General features: G+C 36.7%; 1 protein-coding gene across 2 annotated transcripts in view; it reads right to left on the bottom strand.

Annotated features, from left to right (window-relative positions):
* Positions 1 to 22,328, bottom strand: part of sulf2b (sulfatase 2b) — a 364,710-nt gene that overhangs the window by 17,772 nt on the left and 324,610 nt on the right. For both annotated transcript variants that reach the window (XM_039734695.1, XM_039734694.1), the window contains 9 exons: positions 18,936 to 19,064; positions 13,382 to 13,438; positions 12,102 to 12,231; positions 11,085 to 11,286; positions 9,697 to 9,946; positions 9,502 to 9,598; positions 8,658 to 8,752; positions 2,886 to 2,945; positions 1,742 to 1,914 (listed from right to left, as the gene is read on the bottom strand). In XM_039734695.1, coding sequence (XP_039590629.1) covers positions 1,742 to 1,914; positions 2,886 to 2,945; positions 8,658 to 8,752; positions 9,502 to 9,598; positions 9,697 to 9,946; positions 11,085 to 11,286; positions 12,102 to 12,231; positions 13,382 to 13,438; positions 18,936 to 19,064 — 1,193 coding nt within the window. The remainder of the gene's footprint in view (positions 1 to 1,741; positions 1,915 to 2,885; positions 2,946 to 8,657; positions 8,753 to 9,501; positions 9,599 to 9,696; positions 9,947 to 11,084; positions 11,287 to 12,101; positions 12,232 to 13,381; positions 13,439 to 18,935; positions 19,065 to 22,328) is intronic.

Below are 22,328 nucleotides of genomic sequence, written 5' to 3' on the forward strand. Positions count from 1 at the left end.
TGACTGGTTGTGTTGAAGAATCATTTATGACAGATGTACTTGTAACTAATTTCCATTTGTTCCCCCCACATTCTTTCTGAAACATTTACAGCAAAGTAACACCTGTCATTTCTTCCTGATTTCTCTTTAGTTATTATGAATACTTTTAGCTCTGTTACAGCTTGCTCTTCCAGAATTATTCCAGTTGCTTTTACCGTACCTTATATATTGCTGTTATATTTTTCTTATAATGTGAAGATCAAGGGAAAATTAAGTTGCATCTCACATGACACATTCTAGAGCTATCATTAACCCCTCGTATAAATAGGACACTTACTTTTTTAACTTTGAACTTTTGTAATCATTTGGATAAACTGTCTAGTGGTCAATTTAGTAGGACTCCTTCCTTTTCATAAGGGATTTACATTAGTCCCTCTGTGGTTTATTCAATGTAATAGTTTTGCTCCTTTGTTGTTAAGTAAATTTAACTGAAATTATCAAGTTTAATCTACATTTTATTTTTTATGTAAATTATTCATATAAATTAAAAACACACCAGTTCCCCACTAATTGAGAAAGAATTTCAGGCTCCAAGAAATATGGATTTCAAGTGTGAAACTATTTCTGCACTAATCTGCTCAGTACTCTCTTAATCTCTGCCACCTGTAGTTTGTTTGGTCTCTTATGGTGTGACTTACTATAAGGATACTGAAAGATAAATATACGTACAAACCAGGGTGTCCCTTTTCTGTAACTATGCTCTTTTTAATCTATTATGTTGTAGATAGGTGCTTTTCTATCTTTCTTTTACCATTGCTTACCACAATCCTATTTGAGCTAAGTTTCTAACTACATGATATTTTAAAGTATTGTTAAAAAACATATTTAATGCACTCATCTAATACATATACTGTAAAAGCATTCTGTTATTACTGTTATTTTGAATTTGACACACTTTTACAAAAATGTGATAACTGACTCTTTGACAAAGCAACTGAAAAAATACATACATACATTTTCTAACTTGTTGTTTGCCCCGTGTACAATGCATGTTGTGATTGTATAGGAAGCGTTTAGAGAGAGCACGAGAGCGCGAGTGAGAGAGCCCAAGCAGAATAAGTAAACATTACAGAATTACATTTCCTCATGTATGATGCGCACCTGATTTTCTAGTGCTGATATTTGGGGGGGAAAATGTGCGCATGGTATACGTGTAAATACAGTATTTTTAGAGTGACCTCCAAAAAACTAAATATCAAATGTGTAAATTGTATGTAAATACTAAAATCCTTGACTCTTTAATAAATGTTATTTAATCCTGATGGAAGTTTTTAATGATAATAGCATGTTACTCTCCATTCTCTATTTCCAAATTGTGTTATTGTATAGCCACCCTATAGCCATTTATATTGTTAAAATCAGTTAGCATCTATTGGTGGAAATGCAGTTACAGAGCTTGTAGTGTCCTATTTATAGACATGTACATTATATAAAGCACTGCTGTACGAAATATTTTAGAATTAGTTTTTCTAAATGGCTAGTCAAAAAACCTGGATGCAGTTCTGAGTTTGAACATTGGCTGAAGCAGGAAATAGTATCACAGAATTTCATATGAATATAAAGTTGTCAGTGTTTTTGGATCCAGCAACAGTAAGAGAAATCATGACTATAGGTGTTACTCTTATTAATTAATTATGGTATGGTTATGATGAGAACCTGGGTACTCTTGGTCTACAGTGTCATTACAATTTAGAATTCTCACATGTCCAGAAGGGAGCAGTCTGCCAATGCTGGTTGTCATGTGTGAAGCAGGTGAGTCCAGGCATACTGCATGTGTCATTGTTTCTGAGCCTCTTCAGCAGTTTACGCAGTTTCTTCTTTCGGCGTTGCTCCTTCAGCAGCCACAGCTTCTTATCTTTCTCTTGCATTCCCTTCCTAAAGTCAGAAAGTGTACATATGAGACCATAAGCAAAATGCAATAGAAAACATGATTTGGAAGTTTAGTAGTCACATTTCTTATTGATACCCCTCATTTATTTGTCTTTCACCCCACTGACGAATACTTTAGGTTGAAATGTTTGATGGAAGCGAAAGCGGACAGGATAAGCAATTGCTTAATCTTTTAAATAGTGTCATTCACAGTGAGCATTTGTACAAATTGCATACAATAGTAATGGGTAGTAAGGCAATACAAGGTAAGAAGATAGTATTTAAAAATAACTCAGGCATAACTTTGGTGCATAATTGATAGCCAATACTAGCAATTGATATGAAAATGTAGTTGCCACAGGAAGTTTATAACTAAATAATGAAAATACAGAATAAAAAACAGTACACCGCTTTTATTTTATTCACTGATTTTTCCCACCTACAGTGATATACCAACACTGCAATCAAGTTTCATAGATTTAATAATATGAATAGAATCAGCACAAGTGATTGTGGTGCCAGTGTTTTCATGGTAGATCCAACATTTGGCAATTAAAAACGAGACACTATTTTACTTTGCTTTGCTGCTGCAACCAAAATAAATTGTAAACAATAAGGTGAATTTGTTGTAACTGTCAAAACCTAGCTATTCATTTCTCGTCTAGAATGTTTTTGTTGTGAAGCTAACAAACTATATGGCCTGTTTTAATTAACTTCACAAAATACACTTTGTAAATATGTATGTACAAGAAAGGCAAATTTCAGGAATGTATTAGAAATTTAGGAATAAATAGTGGGGGGGGGGATTAATTATATTATTATTCATATCACCATTAATGCATTGTGCTAAAATAGAAAAAAAAAATAACAAGCTTTAACATATTATAATAGTGAAGTTCAGTTTTTAAATGTCACTATACATATTAACCTTTGCAGAAAAATATACAAGTGGAGTCAAACCACCACATTCATACTACCTAAAAGGGTGCAGGCCTCCTCCTTTGTGTTTCATCTTGCCTTTATGCTTTGTGTGATAGCTGAAAGCACAAGAATGGTTTCAGTTTAATTCAAAAGTTTGTTTCCAGTATTTATAAATTATACTGCATGTAAAACATTCACATGATATTGAGAAGACCCTGAACAAAGAAATTTACAATGTTACAAATATTGCAGACACCTGTATGCATTAACCCTTACTGTTATTTTATTTAATAAGAGAATTTAAAAAAGACATACTGTATATACAGTAACATTGTGTCCACTTGGTATTTTACATGCACAGTACATTTTGATAATCTGATCCTTTGGAATTAATTTATCTGCAGTAAATCGATCTGAGCTGGCCAAATGGCATGAATTTTTTTAAGTAAAAGCTCCTGCTTTGCTGAAATTATATAATCTTTTTCAACAGAAGTATACATTTTCAATTGTGTACACGTTATTTATTTATTTTTTTGTCAGAACACTTTCAGATCTAATAATTTTAATGACTTTGTTGAATAGACATAGAGAAATGGAGGCTCATTTATACCAATACTGAATTCCTGTCATAGTTCTTCTTACAGTATAATTATAATTTGGGTAGTAATTACCAGTAAAGACTAAAGAGGTATTACTCCTAGAGAACTAGAAGAACAAAGCTTTCAGATAAACTAGTCAAATACTCGTGCGTCAGTCCCAAAATGTGTAGACACACATTAGATACTACTACCGGTAATGTGTATTAATCTTGAATAATATTAAGAAACGTGATGAGTACAGTTTTGCTATCATACAGTATTATTCATCACCCATTCCAATACTGGTTGTAACACCATCCTCCTCTTTGGTAAAAGTAAGCAGTGAGACCAATGAAAAGATATTAAAAATGCCAAAATACAAGATCAGAATGAGCTTGGGTCACGGTCTGTTTCTGACTCAAGTTGTTTGAACTACAGAATTAATGCAGAAACACAATACATTCCAGTGAGACCCCTCTCCTACACAAATCGAATCCTTTTTATATTAGTTTTGAACCTTTGACACAAAACCATTTGGTCGTTTTTTTGCCTATTCCTGCTGATCTTTTCCTGTTTTTCTTATTCCTGCTGAATTTGTCCTCTTTGTCACGATAAAGATAACTTTTAAACTTATAAACACTCACAAAGCTGAAAGCCTTGTTGTTGTTTCTTGCTCCAGTTCTGTTTTAAATCTGCTTTCTGTTTAAAGACAAGCAAATTATTCCAGGACTGAAGAAACTTCGGGTTATCTGCATCAGTAACTATCATCCAGTATTGTTTATGCCTGTCTTAATGAAATACTTTGAAAAGCTGGTAATGGCATACATTAAACACCAGAATGCCAGTTTAGACCCATCACTATAACCAGGTCACAGAAGATGTAATTTCTTTTGTTTTCCATACTGTCATCTCACAATAATACAGTAACACCTTTGTCAAAGTACTCTTCATAGACCACAGCTCAGGATTCTACACTATACAGTAATATAACTGATACATAAGCTTATTAATTAAGAATCTTTCTCCATCCACTGTAACTGGACTTTTGAAAGCCACACTCTGAACACTAGCAGAGACATGTTTTCTTCATTTATCCTGAGTATTACAGCTCGACAGAGATTTGCTTTACTTTCTTCTTTTATTCAAATTATGTGGCTAGAGACATCTTCAAGTTTGCTGATGGTACTGTCATTGTAAGCCTTCTCATTAATATTGATGAGTCCACTCACAGAGATGAAGTAAAGTACTTTGCATGCCACAACAATAACCTCAGTTCTTAATACTAGCAAAATGAAAGTACTTTGTATACTTTGTTTTTACTTTACAATTGTATCACAGTCCAGTACGGCTATTGTTCACATTCTGAATGTAAGGCCTTGCAGGGGGGTACAGGAAACATTAGATGCAATTGATGGAAAAGACCTTTCATCAACTTTCATCATCACATTTACATAGTCTTCATAGTCATATTTACATAACACATTTACATTATCTAAATTATCAACTATTAGTCACATAGGTAATAAGATTTTTTTTTCTCCTGCCTGCAGACAAAAACTAAAAACTGTGATTTAAGAACACAGAAATTGATAAAGTAAGTTTGATTTATGAATTACATACTAAAATATTTGAGCTGTATAAATGCCTATATTAATGGCAACCAAATTGGAAAAATCAGAAATCTGCAAGCTGTGACTTTGGGTGTTGGTTATTGTTTCTTATTAATATGGGAACAACCATACAGTTGGATATAAACACAAGGGGGAGGGGTTATCATGTTTGTACAGTAGGTAATAAATAGTCAAAGGTCTCATTTATTTCCCTCTATTCAAATTACAGTAAATTATTCCTTCTTGTAACTATTTTTATATAAATCTTCCAGTTAAAAGCACTTGTTTTATACATATATATTGCAATAAATGTGACAGAAGAAGTTGCACTTTCACTTCTTAGGAATGATTTAGTTAACAAAGAAAGCACACTATATTGCACACATACGTCAGAAAGATAAGGAAGCAGCTGAAGGTCAACACACATGTCTCAATTCTCACTATAATGGAACTCTTTGTAAATACTTGTTTCTGTAATGCAAGAAGGCTTTCCCAGACTGTTAGGAAGAATCCTCACCCCACCAAATACCACTCTGAGTTTTCGTTTAATTTTATTTAATCAGATTAGAAGGAGGCAGACACAATTTGTCAATGAAGACTTACTAAGTTTTCTTTTGTACTTTTAAGTTTGTTTTATTTATTTATTTTTGATCTGGGATGTGCTTTGGAAAAAGACTGACAGTTTTATTCATACAACACAGATTCCAATCAAACTGTTACTGCAAATTTTCATAAGATTATTGTATTTATGCAAATCAAAAGGTAAAAAGACAAGCTTTTACCATATTTAAAAATGATGAAGGTTAGAAACACAAGGTTTCAACTACTATATATATAAATCAAAGTTTAAGCTGGAACAGCCCTTTAGTAACTATATGCAAATAATGCTTTTAAAGATGAAGAGAGATCCACTATAAAGTTTTCAGCGACATAATCCTCTTTCTAGATTTGGGGTATTCTGAGCAATCATCTAAGTGGAATAAAATTTTGGTTCAGTTTCAATTAAGATTATACATAGTATTATACAGAATACTGTGGAGAATAGGTGGCGAAGGATAAACAAAAGGCATATAATGATTTGTATGAAAGGTTGGACACTAAGGAGGGAGAAAAGGACCCGTACAAATTGGCTAGAGAGAGGGACCGAGCTGGTAAAGATGTGCTGCAGGTTAGGGTGATAAAGGATAAAGATGGAAACGTACTCACAAGCGAGGAGTGTGTGTTGAGCAGATGGAAAGAGTACTTTGAGAGGGTGATGGATGAAGAGAATGAGGGAAAGAGAGTTGTGGGAAAGAGTAGTGGAAGCTAGGTTAAGAAGGGAGGTGATGATTAGTGAGCCGCAGTATGGTTTCATGCCAAGAAAGAGCATCACAGATGTAATGTTTGTTTAGAGGATGTTGATGGAGAAGTATAGAGAAGGCCAGAAGGAGTTACATTGTGTCTTTGTGGACCTGGAGAAAGCATATGACAGGGTGCCTCGAGAGGAGTTGTGGAATTGTATGAGGAAGTTGGGATTGGCAGAGAAGTATGTAAGCGTTGTACAGGATATGTACGAGGGAAGTGTGACAGTGGTGGTGATGGATTGGTTGACAGATGAGATTAGATAGGAGTCCCCTTGGACTATGATGTTTGCTGACGACACTGTGATCTGTAGCGATAGTAGGGAGTAGGTTGAGGAGACCCTGGAGAGATGGAGATATGCTTTGGAGAGGAATAAAGGTCAGTAGGAACAAGACAGAATACATGTGAGTAAATGAGAGGAAGGTCAATGGAATGGTGAGGATCCAGGGAGTAGAGTTCGCAAAGGTGGAGGAATTTAAATACTTGGAATCAACACTACAGAGTAACGGGGATTGTAGAAGAGAGGTGAAAAAGAGAGTGCAGGCAGGGTGGAATGGGTAGAGAAGAGTGACTTGTGACAGACAGGTATCAGCAAGAGTGAAAGGGAATATCTACAGGACAGTAGTGAGACCAACTGTGTTATATGGGTTGGAGACGGTGGCACTGACCAGAAACCAGGAGGTGGCAGAATTAAAGATGCTACCATTTGCATTGGGTGTGATGGGGATGGATAGGATTAGAAATGAGTACATTAAAGGGTTGGAAGGTTGGGAGACAAAGTCAGAGAGGCGAGATTGCTTTGGTTTGGACATGTGCAGGGGAGAGATGCTGCGTATATTGGATAAAGGATGCTAAGGATAGAGTTGTCAGGCAAAAGGAAAAGATGAAGGCCTAAGTGAAGATTTATGGATGTGGTGAGAGAAGATGTGCAGGTGATGGGTGTAACAGAGCAAGATGCAGAGGACAGGAAGATATGGAAAAAGATGATCTGCTGTTGCAACCTCTAACGGGAGCAGCCGAAAAAAGAACAAGATTATACAGAATGAATACTAACAGTCCTTTGATTCAGACTTTTTTTTTTCTTGGGGATTTGGATATTTTATTATCATTTGTCTATTTATTCAGGCTAACAAACATTTATTGTGTCTATAAGTGTATATTGTAATGAGCCGGAGCCTTTGTAGTACATTATATGAACATTTTAATTATTACAAAAAAGTAGAATGGTGCTCTGAATATTTTCATTCTTTGACTACAATACCAGAGTTAACAATAGTCATAATTTTTTGATTCATTCATTTGACTGCTTCTAATTGTGATATTGTGTCCAGGTATAGTTCCTGCTTTTACCCATTATTACTATAATTCAATTGTAGATTGTAGTTCCATGCTACCTTCTTCTGGAGAAACACTGTCATGAGTTCATGTAACCTCATGCCTAGCACCTACTTGCATACTTAAATTTTACTATCAGTGTAGCAATTGGTTATAAGCAGAAACAAGAGACATATGCCATCACAAAGCCATCATCTCTTCGTGTTGTATTGGTCAAACGATAGACTTCAAATAATACAGCCAGCATTTGTACACAGACATCATCAATGAAGTTTTGTCCCACAGACTTGGCAATAACAAAAAAATGAAAGAAAAGAAAAACAGAACAGGGATACGATGATAGCGAGCACTTGTGGAAATTGAGACTGACTTAGCGGTCACATTGAGAATACAGGCAAGGAATCTTTTTTAATGATTTTGATAATCAGAAACTGAAGTGGACTTAAGGCTCTTGGAAAATAATTGCTTGAGTGGAAGGCCTGGCTAAGCAGGTGATCAAACTGGATGCAATGGTGATACTGGTTTTTAAGGTGAAAGACATACAAAAAAATATATTTGTCTCAGTATTTTGAGTTACTGGTGGAAACTTAAGTAGAAACAATCTATACTTGGCCAAGCTGTCTGCCTTCAGTATGTTTTAAAGTTCAGATTCAACCATTTAAAAAGAAACATTTTGTATATACAGCATATGTAATGTTTAACGACAATCTTTTAGCCTTAATATTTAAATGTAGAAGGTATATATGAAAGTTTAGATGTCAGATCTATTCCAATGATTGTTATTCTTATTTCCATCCTAATCATACTGGTTACTACTAAATTCATTCGTTATGATCCTGGCTGGTTCACATGCTTGCTTCCTTCCTCATCATTATTTTCCATTCTTAATAATCAAAACATTCTGAACATACACAAAATGATTCTTTATGATTAACTCCTTTTGATTAAAAGTGAAGAAACTTACCTAATTCTGCTGCAGTTACACTCCTCTGGCCTGGCCTTCTTGAGGTGACCCCTAACCTCTCTCAGATTCTTGATCTTGGTCTGCAGAGTTTCAATCTGCCAGCACAGCAAGATGACAATTAATTATGCTGTACATAACCACATTATTTGTTTATATCATTACAAGACTTGAACATATAAAGGTTTACTGGATATGGTTTTCAGCCTAAGACTTCATCTATTCTGCATTTGACTAATATCAGAAAATTTCTGTTCTTAAGATAAGCTATGAAATTATTGATACAGTGCTCTCTGTGGAAGTATTACAATAAAGTGATGCTTTGCTCTATGAATATTCTCGTTGGTCAGACTACAACATTCTGATAAACTGCAAACCAGCTTGATTTAAATCACTGCAATCAAATGTATTATATGAACCATGTGCTCCCTCCCATAGCACTGCCCATTTTTGGAGTCATTACTTATGATACTAGGAACAAGTGAGAACCTACTGGCTAAGAACTCCACTCCTCTCTTTGTCTTGCCTTCATATGCACATTGGATTAATCCCCTTTCTGTCTCATTATTTTCCTATTGTAGAAATGCTTTATGTAAACAGAGCAGACAATGCAGTGTATCATGAATGGAGCAAAAAGTCTAGTAGGTCTTTGGTTGAGAAGATGTCTGAACACTAAACCACAGACTGCATCTGCCATGAAAACCCTCCACCCTATGCAACTCAACTCATCTTTGTTTAAAATTCTAGAATAAACCTAATCAATTTTGACTGAAGACATTTTTTACCCATGCTAAGCTTCCTCTCTGGAAATATGTGTAAGATAAATAGAAACAAGCTATGCATTTACCTCATGGTCAATGTGAAGCTTGTGGTCTTTCCAAGCCTGCAGAGACTTATAGAGGTCTGTGTCACACTTCACAGTATCATTGGCCAGAATGTAGCACCTTCAACAAAAAGCCCAAACATCAATGAATCAGCCAGGAAAAGAAAATGATGTTGAAGTTGAATCCCAATGAGGGTTTAAACCAGAAAAATGCACTACCTGTGGGTAACTTTGATGGAAGTGGGAACCATTAGTTCATTTGTGCCTATTGATTTGGTAGTGCTCCCCATTCCACTAAACTCTTCCTCATCATTGCCCTCTTCTTGCAGGTAATATCGTTTACTGATGTTTTTTGGCACAACAGGCTGATATTCATCCTCTAAGTCCAGACTGTACAAGCGGCCTCCAACCTCCACTGACACAGATCGGGTAGACCGGTTACGGGCATAACTCTTGTTTGCTTTCATTTCTGCAGGTTATAAAGGTTACGTATAAATCTGAATATATATGTAGCCACAATACATCAACATCTTGGCATAAGTTATTGGGAAATAGTATATTATTTGCTATATTAATAATTTTATACATTTGAAAGCTAATTGGAGGAATAATGTCAACATAGATGAATGATTCATTTCATTAAATAGTTAAGGCAGCTCACAGATCTAGAATCCTGACTCAGTTACTGCCTATATGAACTTTGTGTATTCTGTCTGAGTATGTATTGCAGTTTCTTTTATCTTCTTAAATGTGTGAAAATTACATTCATTGGTGCCTTAAAACTAGTTCATTGTGAGAAATTGTATGTCTGTAGCTTCCTAAAACACAGAATGGTTTTCTGCTTTGTGCTGATGCTGCTCTAATATCCTCTGGCTACCTACAACTTTGTAAAGAAGTCAGTTAATTTAAGAATCATTTTATCCATTTAACAAAGTGACCACTTTATTTTTGTTTACACGCATTTTTTGCATGCTTTTTAGCAGTGTGCAAATGTGTAAAGACAGTTGTGTTACTCACAGATTTACCCATTTTATTTTATTCTATTTTCTTTGAAAAGAATTACTTTATGGTATATTACACAGGGATTTAGAATATTTTTGTCAATCTGGGTTTAAAGATTTTCATCATCGTCATAATTTTTACTGTGCTTTTCTGGTGTTCTGATTACTTAAACCATTATTTACTAATGAGCATGTTAGTAGGACTGGCACACTTTCAGTGTCATTTGCCTGGTTATCTGCTGTATCTGATGTTAATTGTCATTAATACAAAAAATATAGGGGACAAAATAAACAGAAAAATTCAAATTAATAGAAAAACACCATAAAATGGTTAAGGTTAAATATAAATATTTCTAAATCATGCTGCTGTGCATTTCTGAATGTAGGACAAGTGAAGACCGACCAACTAATTAAATGAGATTAATTAATGTAAAATAACTCTGATTATGAAACTGGCTGAAGCATAAACCTGTAGCCGCCATGGGTCCACAGAACTGTGTTTGTAAAACACAAATATAATATATCTTACATAATGTGACATTTGTTAAAGACTAAACCTTGTGCCGAGAAAATTAGAATAGCAAAAGAAAACAAAAGCTTACTTACTCTTTTTTACAAGAAGTTTTTTTCTCTTGACGTGGCTCAGGCGGTAATCTGATGTTTCACAGTCACAGTCGTCATAGTTCCTCCCATAATATTTTGACTTGTCACTTTCCTCTCCCTGCTTACCCGATACTGCTGTACTGCTCAACCCTTTGCACTTGTGAAGCCTTAGTTTCCCAGTAGCATCTTCCACACATTGCCATTTCTATAGGAATACAAATAAGCAGCACAAGAACAGTCAGCACTTGCTGTTTCAAAACACTCTGATTCCAAAAACAGTATCATTTATGGTCATAAACTTCTAGGCTTACTGTTAGCTTTATTCCTGAACATTTTCAGTAATTTAAATATGAACTGTTCCCTTTAAGCACCTTAAGATGACTTTCCTCTCTGCTTGTGTACACTTCTCAGAGTACAAAGCTGAAAGCATGCATAGTGACAGGAAATGCAATATATTATTTCAGTTTTTTTACTTGTAGTAAATTTTCAAAAATATCAAAAATCCTGTTTTCACTTTGTCATTCTGGTGTATTGAGTGTTTTACTGTACATTTAGCTGACAATTAAATAAAATACTAGAACCTCATTTTAGCTGCTTACAAACCTGCTGATAAAAATGTGTTCAATTCATGCATTTTTGTTTTTTAAGTTGCACTTTAAATTTTCCATTGTTATTTATTTTTGTCCCATTCTACTTTAATTTATCAAATTGTAGGCATTGAAGAAACGGTTTTGAGTTGTATACACATATAGTGTGTGTCATTCTCCTTTCCACAGTATTAGATGGTCCTGCAGTGTTTTTTTTTCTTTTGGACAGTATAAAGATCTCTTTAACAAACATGGTCTTCAAGTTCTTCATGTTTTCATCATTATAGTACAAACTGTAGGACCTTTGCACTTCATTGCTACAGTCTAAAGATGTTACCTCAGGGAGGATGCAAATGTCTGCTTCTTGACATGTCCACTTTCAGTTCAATGCGTCAATTTATTTTAGAGGTAAATAGCTGATTAAACATAATACCTGCCCAAGTTGTTCACAAGGGGTTTGGTACTCGGCTCGTTGACAGAGGTCCTTGACCCGCTGGTACTTGGGAAGAAAGTTCTCCACTTGTGAATCCACCTTTTCATCATTTCTCTTGTGTAACAGTTTTCTAAAAGATATAAAAATAACTAATATGACAGGAGATGTTTATCACTGTTTATTCCAAATGTACAGATTTTATGCTGTATGCTGAAATGTGAGGGGCAACTTTATTTTACACATGTATAAGGGTAAAACTGGACTAAAACACTTTCTCCAAAACAGGCTTAGAAGATTAGATTTTTTTGTGCACTGTGATTTCCTCATGCTTCCCAAATATATGCATCTCCAGTTAACTGTAGATTGAAAGTGGCTGTGTGAGTGTGTGTGGCCTATAATCGACTGGTTTGGTCCTACCTTGAGTCTTCATGTCCCTATATTAGAATAGGCAGAGTGGAAAAAAAGAGAGACTAAATGAAACCAGTTAAAAAGCAAGACATTATTGTTATTAGTTCTAACTACAACAGCGCACCTTAATCTGACAGGAGGGAAGACTGTGTGGATGAGAGGCTTAAAGAATAGAACTGAAATTTAAAGAAAGTGGATAAGGAATACATAACTTCAGGAGATCTACTATAACACAGGGTTTCAGTCGGTGTGGTATTTGTGGTTCATTTCATTTTTTGTGTGTGTGTTTGTAAAAAGAATTGCATGAATTAGCTACAGTATATTGGTAAAGGTGTGGCATATGTATCTAATATAATTCTCCCCTCTGCTTATATGCTGTCCATCTGATTCCCCTTTTCACTATATTCACAGTAAAAATATTTTCCTAACTTGATCCATTCCTCATCTGTAGTCATCCTGTCCATTTCAGGGTTGCTAGGGCCAGAGCCTGTCCTGGTAGTCCAGGTGGAAAGCAAGAATCAATCCATTACAAGAAAAAAGAAGGGCACACCAAGCCAATGTAGAGTCACTAAACAACCTAACATGCTTATCTTTGGAATATAGTCAGGCATTGCAGTACTGGATACAAACCAGAGCAGACACAGGGAGAACATGCAAACTCTACACAGACCAATGATTCTAAATAAGTCTGAGCTGTGAGGCAGATGCACTTACTACTCTGTTGCTAAGATGCCCTGTTTTCATTTTAGCCTTTGGAAATTGCAGTCAGTTGTATTATTAAGAAGGACATACAAATCACTCTGATGGTCCTCCTACATTACAAAAGCTTTCTCTTATGTTATCATTGAACTCCTGTACTTCCAAAGACTTACCCTCTTTCAACAAGGAATGAGTCTCTCCAGACCTTTCCCTTCTTGTTAAATTGTAACCTGGGGAGAAAACACAAGCACATATAAAAATAAATAAATAGAAATAAATGCACTTGTTAATTTCAATAGTGTCCACTCAAAGTGCCTTTGAAATAATGAAAGTTCTTCTGTAATGCAGAGAGTGACCGTACTAAAAGGAAGTGTCACGGAAGCATCCAGTCAACAGTATGCTGTTTCGTTTAACTGAGGAGAATGATTAGCACAACAACTCCCAGAGCTCATAGCTGCTTATCCCTTCACAATAGAGAGGTTTTGCTGGACAATAGCCAGACATGATGTACTGTAAAAGGTTTGTAGCATTGATTGATTTCTATTTAATGGTTAAACCTCAACTTATCATTTATTAAACAGTTAAGCTTCCTAATGGAAACACTATCAAAGGTCAGAGCAAGAAGCTGAGGAGGCCTGATCAGTCATACTGGGAGTCGGTTATTAAACAACTTGATTCACATACCCATTGGCAGAGACACTCCGCTTTTAAGTTTTATTCAAACGTATTATCATTATTATGATTACAGCCACATTTTAATTTTACAGAAAAAAGTATCAGAGAAAGATTTAATAATTCATATTAACTTAAGACATCAGGGAACATTAACAGTCGTCAGAATTAATATCTTATAGAACATGAGAACAGTCTAGACAAGAACAGGCAATTCAGCCCAACAAAGCTCGCTAGTCAAATCCACATAATTCTTCTAAAATAATATCAAGTCTAGTTTTGAAAGTTCCTAAAGTCCTACTGTCTACCACACCGCTTGGTAGCTTGTTCCATATGTCTATGGTTCTCTATGTAAAGAAAAACTTCATGTTTGTGCAAAATTTACCTTTCACAAGTATCCAACTGTGTCCCTGTGTTTTTGATGAACTCATTTTAAAATATAAATTTCAATCCATTGTACTAATCCCCTTCATAACTTTAAACACTTCAATCATGTCTCCTCTTAATCTTCTTTTGCTTAAACTGAAAAGGCTCAACTCTTTTAATTTTTCCTCATATTTCATCCCCTGTAGCCCTGGAATTAGCCTAGTTGCTCATCTCTCAACGTTTCTAGTCCTGCTATGTACTTTCTGTAACCTGAAGACCAAAACTTCACACAGTACTGCAGATGAGGCCTTACCAGTGCATTATAAAGATTAAGCATAACCTCCTTGGGCCTGTACTCTACATATCAAGGAGCTATATAGCCTAACATTCTGTTAGGCTTCTGAACACCATCCGGCAGTTGGTAGTGACAAGTCCACTACTTCTAAGTCCTTGTTGTAAGGTGTAATTCTGATTTTCAGACCTCCCATTGTATACTGCTCAAAAGAATTAAAGGAACACTTTTTAATGAGAGTATAGCATAAAGTCAATGAAACTTCTGGGATATTAATCTGGTCAGTTAAGTAGCAGAGGGGGTTGTTAATCAGTTTCAGCTGCTGTGGTGTTAATGAAATTAACAACAGATGCACTAGAGGGGCAACAATGAGATGACCCCCAAAACAGGAATGGTTTAACAGGTGGAGGCCACTGACATTTTTCCCTCCTCATCTTTTCTGACTGTTTCTTTACTAGTTTTGCATTTGGCTACAGTCAGTGTCACTACTGGTAGCATGAGGTGATACCTGGACCCTACAGAGGTTGCACAGGTAGTCCAACTTGTCCAGAAGGCACATCAATACGTGTCATTGCCAGAAGGTTTGCTGTGTCTCCCTGCACAGTCTCAAGGGCATGGAGGAGATTCTAGGAGAGCTGGAGAGGGCCATAGAAGGTCCATGACCCATCAGCAGGACCAGTATCTGCTCCTTTGGGCAAGGAGGAACAGGATGAGCACTGCCAGAGCCTTACAAAATGACCTCCAGTAGGCCACTGGTGTGAATGTCTCTGACCAAACAATCAGAAACAGACTTCATGAGGGTTGCCTGAGGGCCCAAATGTCTACTGCCCTGTGCTCACTGCACAGCACCGGGGAGCTCAATTGGCATTTGCCATAGAATACCAGAATTGGCAGGTCCACCACTGGCGTCCTGTGCTTTTCACAGATGAGAGCAGGTTCACCCTGAGTATATGTGAAAGACGTGAAAGGGTCAGGAGAAGCCGTGGAGAATATTATGCTGCCTGTAACATCGTTTAGCATGACTGGTTTGGTGGTGGGTCAGTGATGATCTTGGAGGCATATCCATGGAGCGACTCGCAGACCTCTGCAGGCTAGACAACGGCATCTTGACTGCCATTAGGTATCACCTTGGACCCATTGTCAGACCCTACGCTGGTGCAGTAGGTCCTGGTTTCCTCCTAATGCACGACAATGCCCAGCCTCATGTGGCAAGAGTATGCAGGCAGTACCTGGAGGATGAAGGAATTGAAACAATTGAATGGCCTTCACGATCCCCTGACTTAAACCCAATAGAACATCTGTGGGACATTATGTTTCGGTCCATTAGGCCGCCAGGTTGCTCCTCAGACTGTACAACAGCTCAGGGATGCCCTCATACAGATCTGGGAGGAAATGCCACAAGACACCATTCGTCTCATTAGGAGCATGCCCGACGTTGTCAAGCATGCATACAAGCTCGTGGGGGCCACACAAGATACTGAAAAGCATTTTGAGTAGCAGAAATTAAGTTTTTGAAAAAATGGACTAGCCTGCCACATCTTCATTTCACTCTGATTTTAGGGTGTCTACACAATTGAGCCCTCTGTAGGCAGAAAACTTTTATTTCCATTAAAAGACTTGGCATCCTTTTGTTCCTAAGACATTGCCCTGTCGTTATTTGTATAGATATCCAACTTCATATTGAGATCTGAGGTATCTAATGTGTTTCTTTAAAGTGTTCCTTTAATTTTTGTGAGCAGTGTATATTCAAACCTAGCATTTTTACTTCCTACATGTAACACTTTAACGTTTACTGACATTACATTCCATCTGCTACAAATCTGCCTAAGCCTGCATACTGTCCAAGTCCCTCTATGAAGATTCAACAGATTCTACATTATCTATCAATCCTGTTAACCTGGTATCATCTGCAAGCTTAACCAGCTTGTTACTTATGTTTGTATCCACATCATTTATATATATATATATATATATATATATATATATATATACTGTATACTATATATTAAAAAAGGCAGCAGCCCTAGCACGGGCACCTGTGGGACACCACTTTTTATATCACCCAGTTCTGATGAGGTTCCTAGCACTATAACCCTCTGCTTCCTGTGTCTCCCCAAGGAGCCTGAGTTGCCTTGAAAGCTTGCATATTGTAATCTTTTTAGTAAGCCATAGAAGGTGCCATGTTGCTTCCTCATAGAATTCTAGCATGTTGGTAAGACATGGCTAACCACTTCTGAACCCATGCTGACTGTTCAGTAACATTCCTGTTCTTGCCATGTGTTGCTCAATCTTATACTTAATAATTCCTGCCATTAATTTTTCTGTGATGCAGGTTAAGCTTACTGGTCTAAAAGTTAATTGGATCTGCCCTGTCGCCCTTTTTATATAATGGGATGATAGCTGCCATTTTCCAGTCCTTCCAAATCTTTCCAGTACATAGTGACTTCCGAAAAGTATGTGTCAAGGACTTATATATATATACTTGCTAACATCCTTAAGAACTTGAGGGTAAATATTATCTGGTCCTGGTGCTTTGTTTGATTTCAGCCTGTTTAATCTAAGCAGTACGTCTCCCTCTGCAATTTCCAAATCCCTCAGTACCTCCATAGTAGTACCTTTTACTGCTGCTATTCACACGTTGGTCCTTTTTAGAAACAAAAACACTTAGACAACTGTCACCAGTCTCAAACACCTCTTTATTTTACAAAGACAAGCCAGATATGGACTATGGGCAGCATGAAAACACTACAGATCTCCCTGGTAATGGGACTCCCCAGAATATGATTTCTGAGGTAGGGAAGCCAATTTATTCCAGATTACAATGGGAAAAGACCCATGAGTGAATACCATATTTTTCCCCTCTGTGGCAACAAATGAGATTTGACATGTTTACTTTTAATATGAAGTTCTCCCAGTGCCACAAGTCTTTGTGCATGAAGGTCTTTTATTAAACAATAGTGTGGAAAAACTGTTAAGACAAACAATCATTATAAACAAAAGTGATTCACTGGTTGGCTTTATGTGTGAAACATTTATTGTACAATTCAGAAAAACAGTCAACTTCTATTTCTCAGAATGTATTATTCTTATTGTTGTTCATGTGATGTTAAAAGATTTTATATAAAAAAGTGAATTTATGCTTAAACTTAACTTTCAACCAAAGGATACTTACACTACCTAAAATGCACTAACCATCTCTGTAGAGACCTCTTCTGACCAAACAGGTGCAAAATATTTTCCACACCCTCTAGCTATATTTACAAGATCAAAAACTGGTGAATGGCCACATCGTTGTACAGTAATCCCTCGCTACTTCGCGGTTCACTTTTCGCGGATTCATGACTTCGTGGGTTTTTAAATATAGTAGTAGTATTTCCTAGTCTCAGAACAACAAAAGAAGTTTGATGACTAAGTGCGTTATAACACGGGCTGTGATTGGTACATGGAAGGGAGACGACAAATCACAGCTTCCCGCTTTCTAATCGGGCCTGTGATTGGTGCTTTGACTGATGCCCAGATCCCACAGCACCTCCCCTTGTCTCTCTGTAGCGGCCATTTCGCTTCAAGCTTTCTGCCGAGCGGTTTACTTTACACTGTACTGTGTGTGATTTTTTTTGTGGTTTCTTTGTGTTGAACTTCGCTTCAATTTTCACCCCCTGCAATGGCTCCCAAACGTGCTCCTTCTTCCAAGGCTGGTGCTGAGCCTAAACGCCAACGAAGAATGATGACGATCGCTGAGAAGGTGAAACTTCTGGATATGTTGAAGGAAGGGAGAACGTTCGCGGCTGTGGCTGCAGACTGGCTAAGGATCTGCAAGAGCGGTCACAGGAATGGGATGATGAGATGGTTCGATCGGTCCAATTTTGCAACAAGGTCAACGACGTCATGACCGCCTACAAGCTGCTCTTCGACCAAAAAAAGAAGCAGCAGCTGCCGATCACAATGTTTTTGCAGCCTCGCAAAAAAGAGCCAGTTCCTACTACTACTATGGATACACCTTCGGAAACCGTGGAAGAGGTGCCCCAGGAAATGGCACCGCCGTCTGTAGAGACGTAAAATACAGTCATCGGCTGCGCAGTAAAAGTCATCATTTTTACTGCACAGCATATTTATCACCATCATCACGTCATATATAGGTGCGTGTACTTCGCTATACAGTAACTGCAAACTTATCTACCGATTTCATATTGCTTAACAGTTGTCCCTGTTATTAATAGAGTAAAGGGTGGGTTGTAAACAGTACAGGGAGGGTTTAAAAACATCCAAATACACATTAAATTATTAAATAAATATGGTGTCCCTACTTCGCGGAAATTCAGTTATTGCGGCCGGCCTTGGAACCTATCTCCCGTGATAAACGAGAGATTACTGTAACTCTTCCAGAATGCTAGCAGTACCTATTCACTTGATGCTCATTGTCCAGCAGTTTAAGGATTGATTTTCCGTCCATGTCAGATGGAATGTCCAGCCCAGCAATGTCCAGAATGGTAGGTGCAAGGTCAATGTTCAGCACAATGTGAGGATTTCTGCAAATTGATAAAATACACCAAGTTATCAAGTTACATGAAGTATACATCAAGTTATTTCACAGAGTATATATATATATATATATATATATATATATATATATATATATATGACCAGAAGAGGGAGCTGTTTCATCATATTCAATTTACATTCCTCCACTCTGCCATCCATCCTTGAAATTAAATTTCTGAATTTATATGTGACATAACCAGGAAAAAAGAAAGCATCATCGTTGTCGCAATATGGTGTAAAGGGGTGCAATGTTACTAAATAATTAAACTGAGCTATTTGTTTAGTTTCTACTCTGCTCGTTGCCTATATGGAATTTAAATTCTTCTCAAATTGCTACACAGGCTTTCTTGAGGAATTTGGAATCCATCCTGTATCACATTTTCCTGCATATCGAATGAACAGGAACTTCTAAATGAGCCATATGTACTGTATGTGTAAGTGAACATCCTGGAGTGATTCCTTACCTGATTTTACTGTGTAAAGGGTTTAGTTCTCCTCAACTCCAAAAAGCAGATTGTGACGTTAAAAAATTAATAGACGAAAATCAACATGTTAAACACAAAAACAGAGCCTACACTCATTTGTTGACTTTCTGTACTCGGAGAGGAAAAACTGAAATTGATAACACAATCTGCCTTGTCAGCTACAAAAGATACAATGATCAGCTGCTGCATAATTGTCCTTGATATTCCAGAATAGGTATCCCATAAAAGGTAAAACAAGATGGTACAGCATTGTTATCGGTCAAGAAGGGAAGTCTGGAATTATGAACAGTAAATCACTCCATTCAAATTAGGTCATTTATCATTCTTTGAGGTGAAACTATTTGATTTTAAAATATGATTAACTATAATGCTTACTTGCAGATCTGCTGACCCGTACTCTTTATTAAAAGTGAATTTAGTTACTGTATCTTACATAGCCTTGAACTATGATAACCAAGTCTTGATTAGCAATTTTAATATTCACACACTATCAAAACAGATCCCATTTGCAAATGTTTCAGTCCCTGCAGAGCTCAGTAGAGTTTACCCAAACTGTAAAAGATTCAACATCTCCCACCGTAACATGTTAGATGTAATTATTACACTTGTGATGTTGATGTTCAAAATGTAATTATTAGTTCTCTTAATTAAACAACCTCAACCTTCACCCAACCAGAATTGAACTGCTCTTGCTCTTACCAGAAAATGCCCACTTAAAAATCTAAACAGTGGAACTTCTAGTTTTCAAAATTCTCCTTTCTCCTGAATGCATTGTTATTATGCAATATTTGCAAGTTATTTTATGTCTTTGTCTTTAAGTTGTTGTACATTGTTCAGTTCTCTAAACCATGTGCTAATTGTAGGGTACAATATGAAAATGTTTTGTGATCGATCATAGTCCCTTGCAGTATGTTGCTTAGGATCTTACAGGAATCTGTCCTGTCCTTTCTCAGGATATGCGGAATGACAAACAGCAGGCAGTTATGTGATGAGAAAGTATTCATAATTACAGACAGAAAGAGGAGGACTGTTTAATTTTACAGCAGTGCTTAATGGATTTGAGTTAAAATCAAAAAAACAAAAAACATTGCCTAATTTTAGGGGAAATTTCAAGTTGTATATACAGTATTTCATATTAATCAAAACTTTAAAAAGCATACAGTAAATATTTAAAATAAGAATATTATCCATTACACTGGGTAGTTTATTCTCGATTCACATAAACCTTTATATGGGAAAAAATGCTTCCTGGATTTAGTTTTCAATGCATTTACCTTTAGCACATGATTCACATTTTGCCTGAAAGAATTTGATAGATCAGTTTTATCAGGCTGTTTGATAGTTTTGAAGGAAAGAATCAGGTTACCATACAACCTTGTCTACTGAAAAGAAGAGCTTTAATTCTTTTTGCAGCCCTTAATGCTACTCTGTCTCTTTCATAGAGTCCTGTTTGGAAAAGGAATAACCTGGGGCTACCAGTGTCTGGACTGGGTGCAGAGGTAGCTGGCAAGTCACTCAGATTACTAGATCTTAGCAAGGGGAACAAGCTCTTTGGACATGCAGTGTAATTTTTCTGGTGAGGAAGGTGTCCCCTTCATCTAGATATACTGTAAACAAAGTGATCGCTACACACTTCTTTGGACCTTAAAAAAGGCTTCTTGGTCAAGAAGACCTCTCTCTCTTTCTCTGTCCTACTCAAGATGTACCACATTGCAGATGTCTTGGGCAAGTATGGGATACTCACAAGCCCTATATTGGGTGCCAAGCAACTAGAGTTTGGATATGAGGGTCACCTTAATGTGACTATGAGGTACAGAAAGGCAGATCTTTACTGTTACTTCACTCTTTTTAATGACATTAGATTCTGCCAGAACTGAGTTTCCATAGTCCATACTGAGTGACTTCTGGGTTTACATGATGAAAAATGGGGGTAACTAGAGGGATGCGACTAGAATGAATCACCTGCCTGATTTGAATCTGAATGGTAAATTGTTATTGGATTTCTGTTCCAGTCATTAGTTGACTTTAAAAAAAGTGGAATTTTGAACACAAGGTTGCTCATAAGTGCATCTAGTACCAAAGTGCCTTGGGTCAGTGTACAATGAGCGGCTTTGTAGTTGTGTAATCTAATCTGGACATTCTCTTCAAGATACCTATCTACTGATGAGTATTTGCTGATGAGCCAGCTAAGATAGCCATGGCATTTGCTAAACAGACATGGAAGATACAAATGGACAGGAAAGGTGTGCTGGAAATAACTAGCAGATTCCACTGGTTGGGATAAGTTTTAGTTAATGTGTTTTTTCATTGCTGTATGTAGTGTGGGGTGAAATGGCTTGAAATAGAGGTGACACCATGTCTTATTTTTAAAAAGATAAGTTGTGCTGCAGGTTAAGGAATCCCAATACTCATTCACTCTGGTTAGCTAACACCAGGATACTACAGCAGAGATTTTGTCTATGAGATGAACCTCAGATGTGGAAGAAGCTATGTAGATTTAGTTATGGCAATGGAATTTTGGACAATCGTGCACCAGTATTTGTGAGATCATGGAGTTACTAGTTATATTTACATATGCTCTGTGGACTTGGAAATGTTGTTATTCATGTTTTTGTTCTATTCTAAATTATTTCTGAGCATTTATGAATATTATTTTTCCAAGCACTTGTCATTTTGCCACCAATTTTATGCTCAGCTACAATGAAGCTACCATATTATCTATTTGTTACTATGCCCGTTGCTGGTCATGTGAAACAGAGATCAAAT

The sequence above is a fragment of the Polypterus senegalus genome, chromosome 14 (genome assembly GCF_016835505.1).
Source record: "Polypterus senegalus isolate Bchr_013 chromosome 14, ASM1683550v1, whole genome shotgun sequence".
NCBI classification, from domain to species: Eukaryota; Metazoa; Chordata; class Cladistia; order Polypteriformes; family Polypteridae; genus Polypterus; species Polypterus senegalus.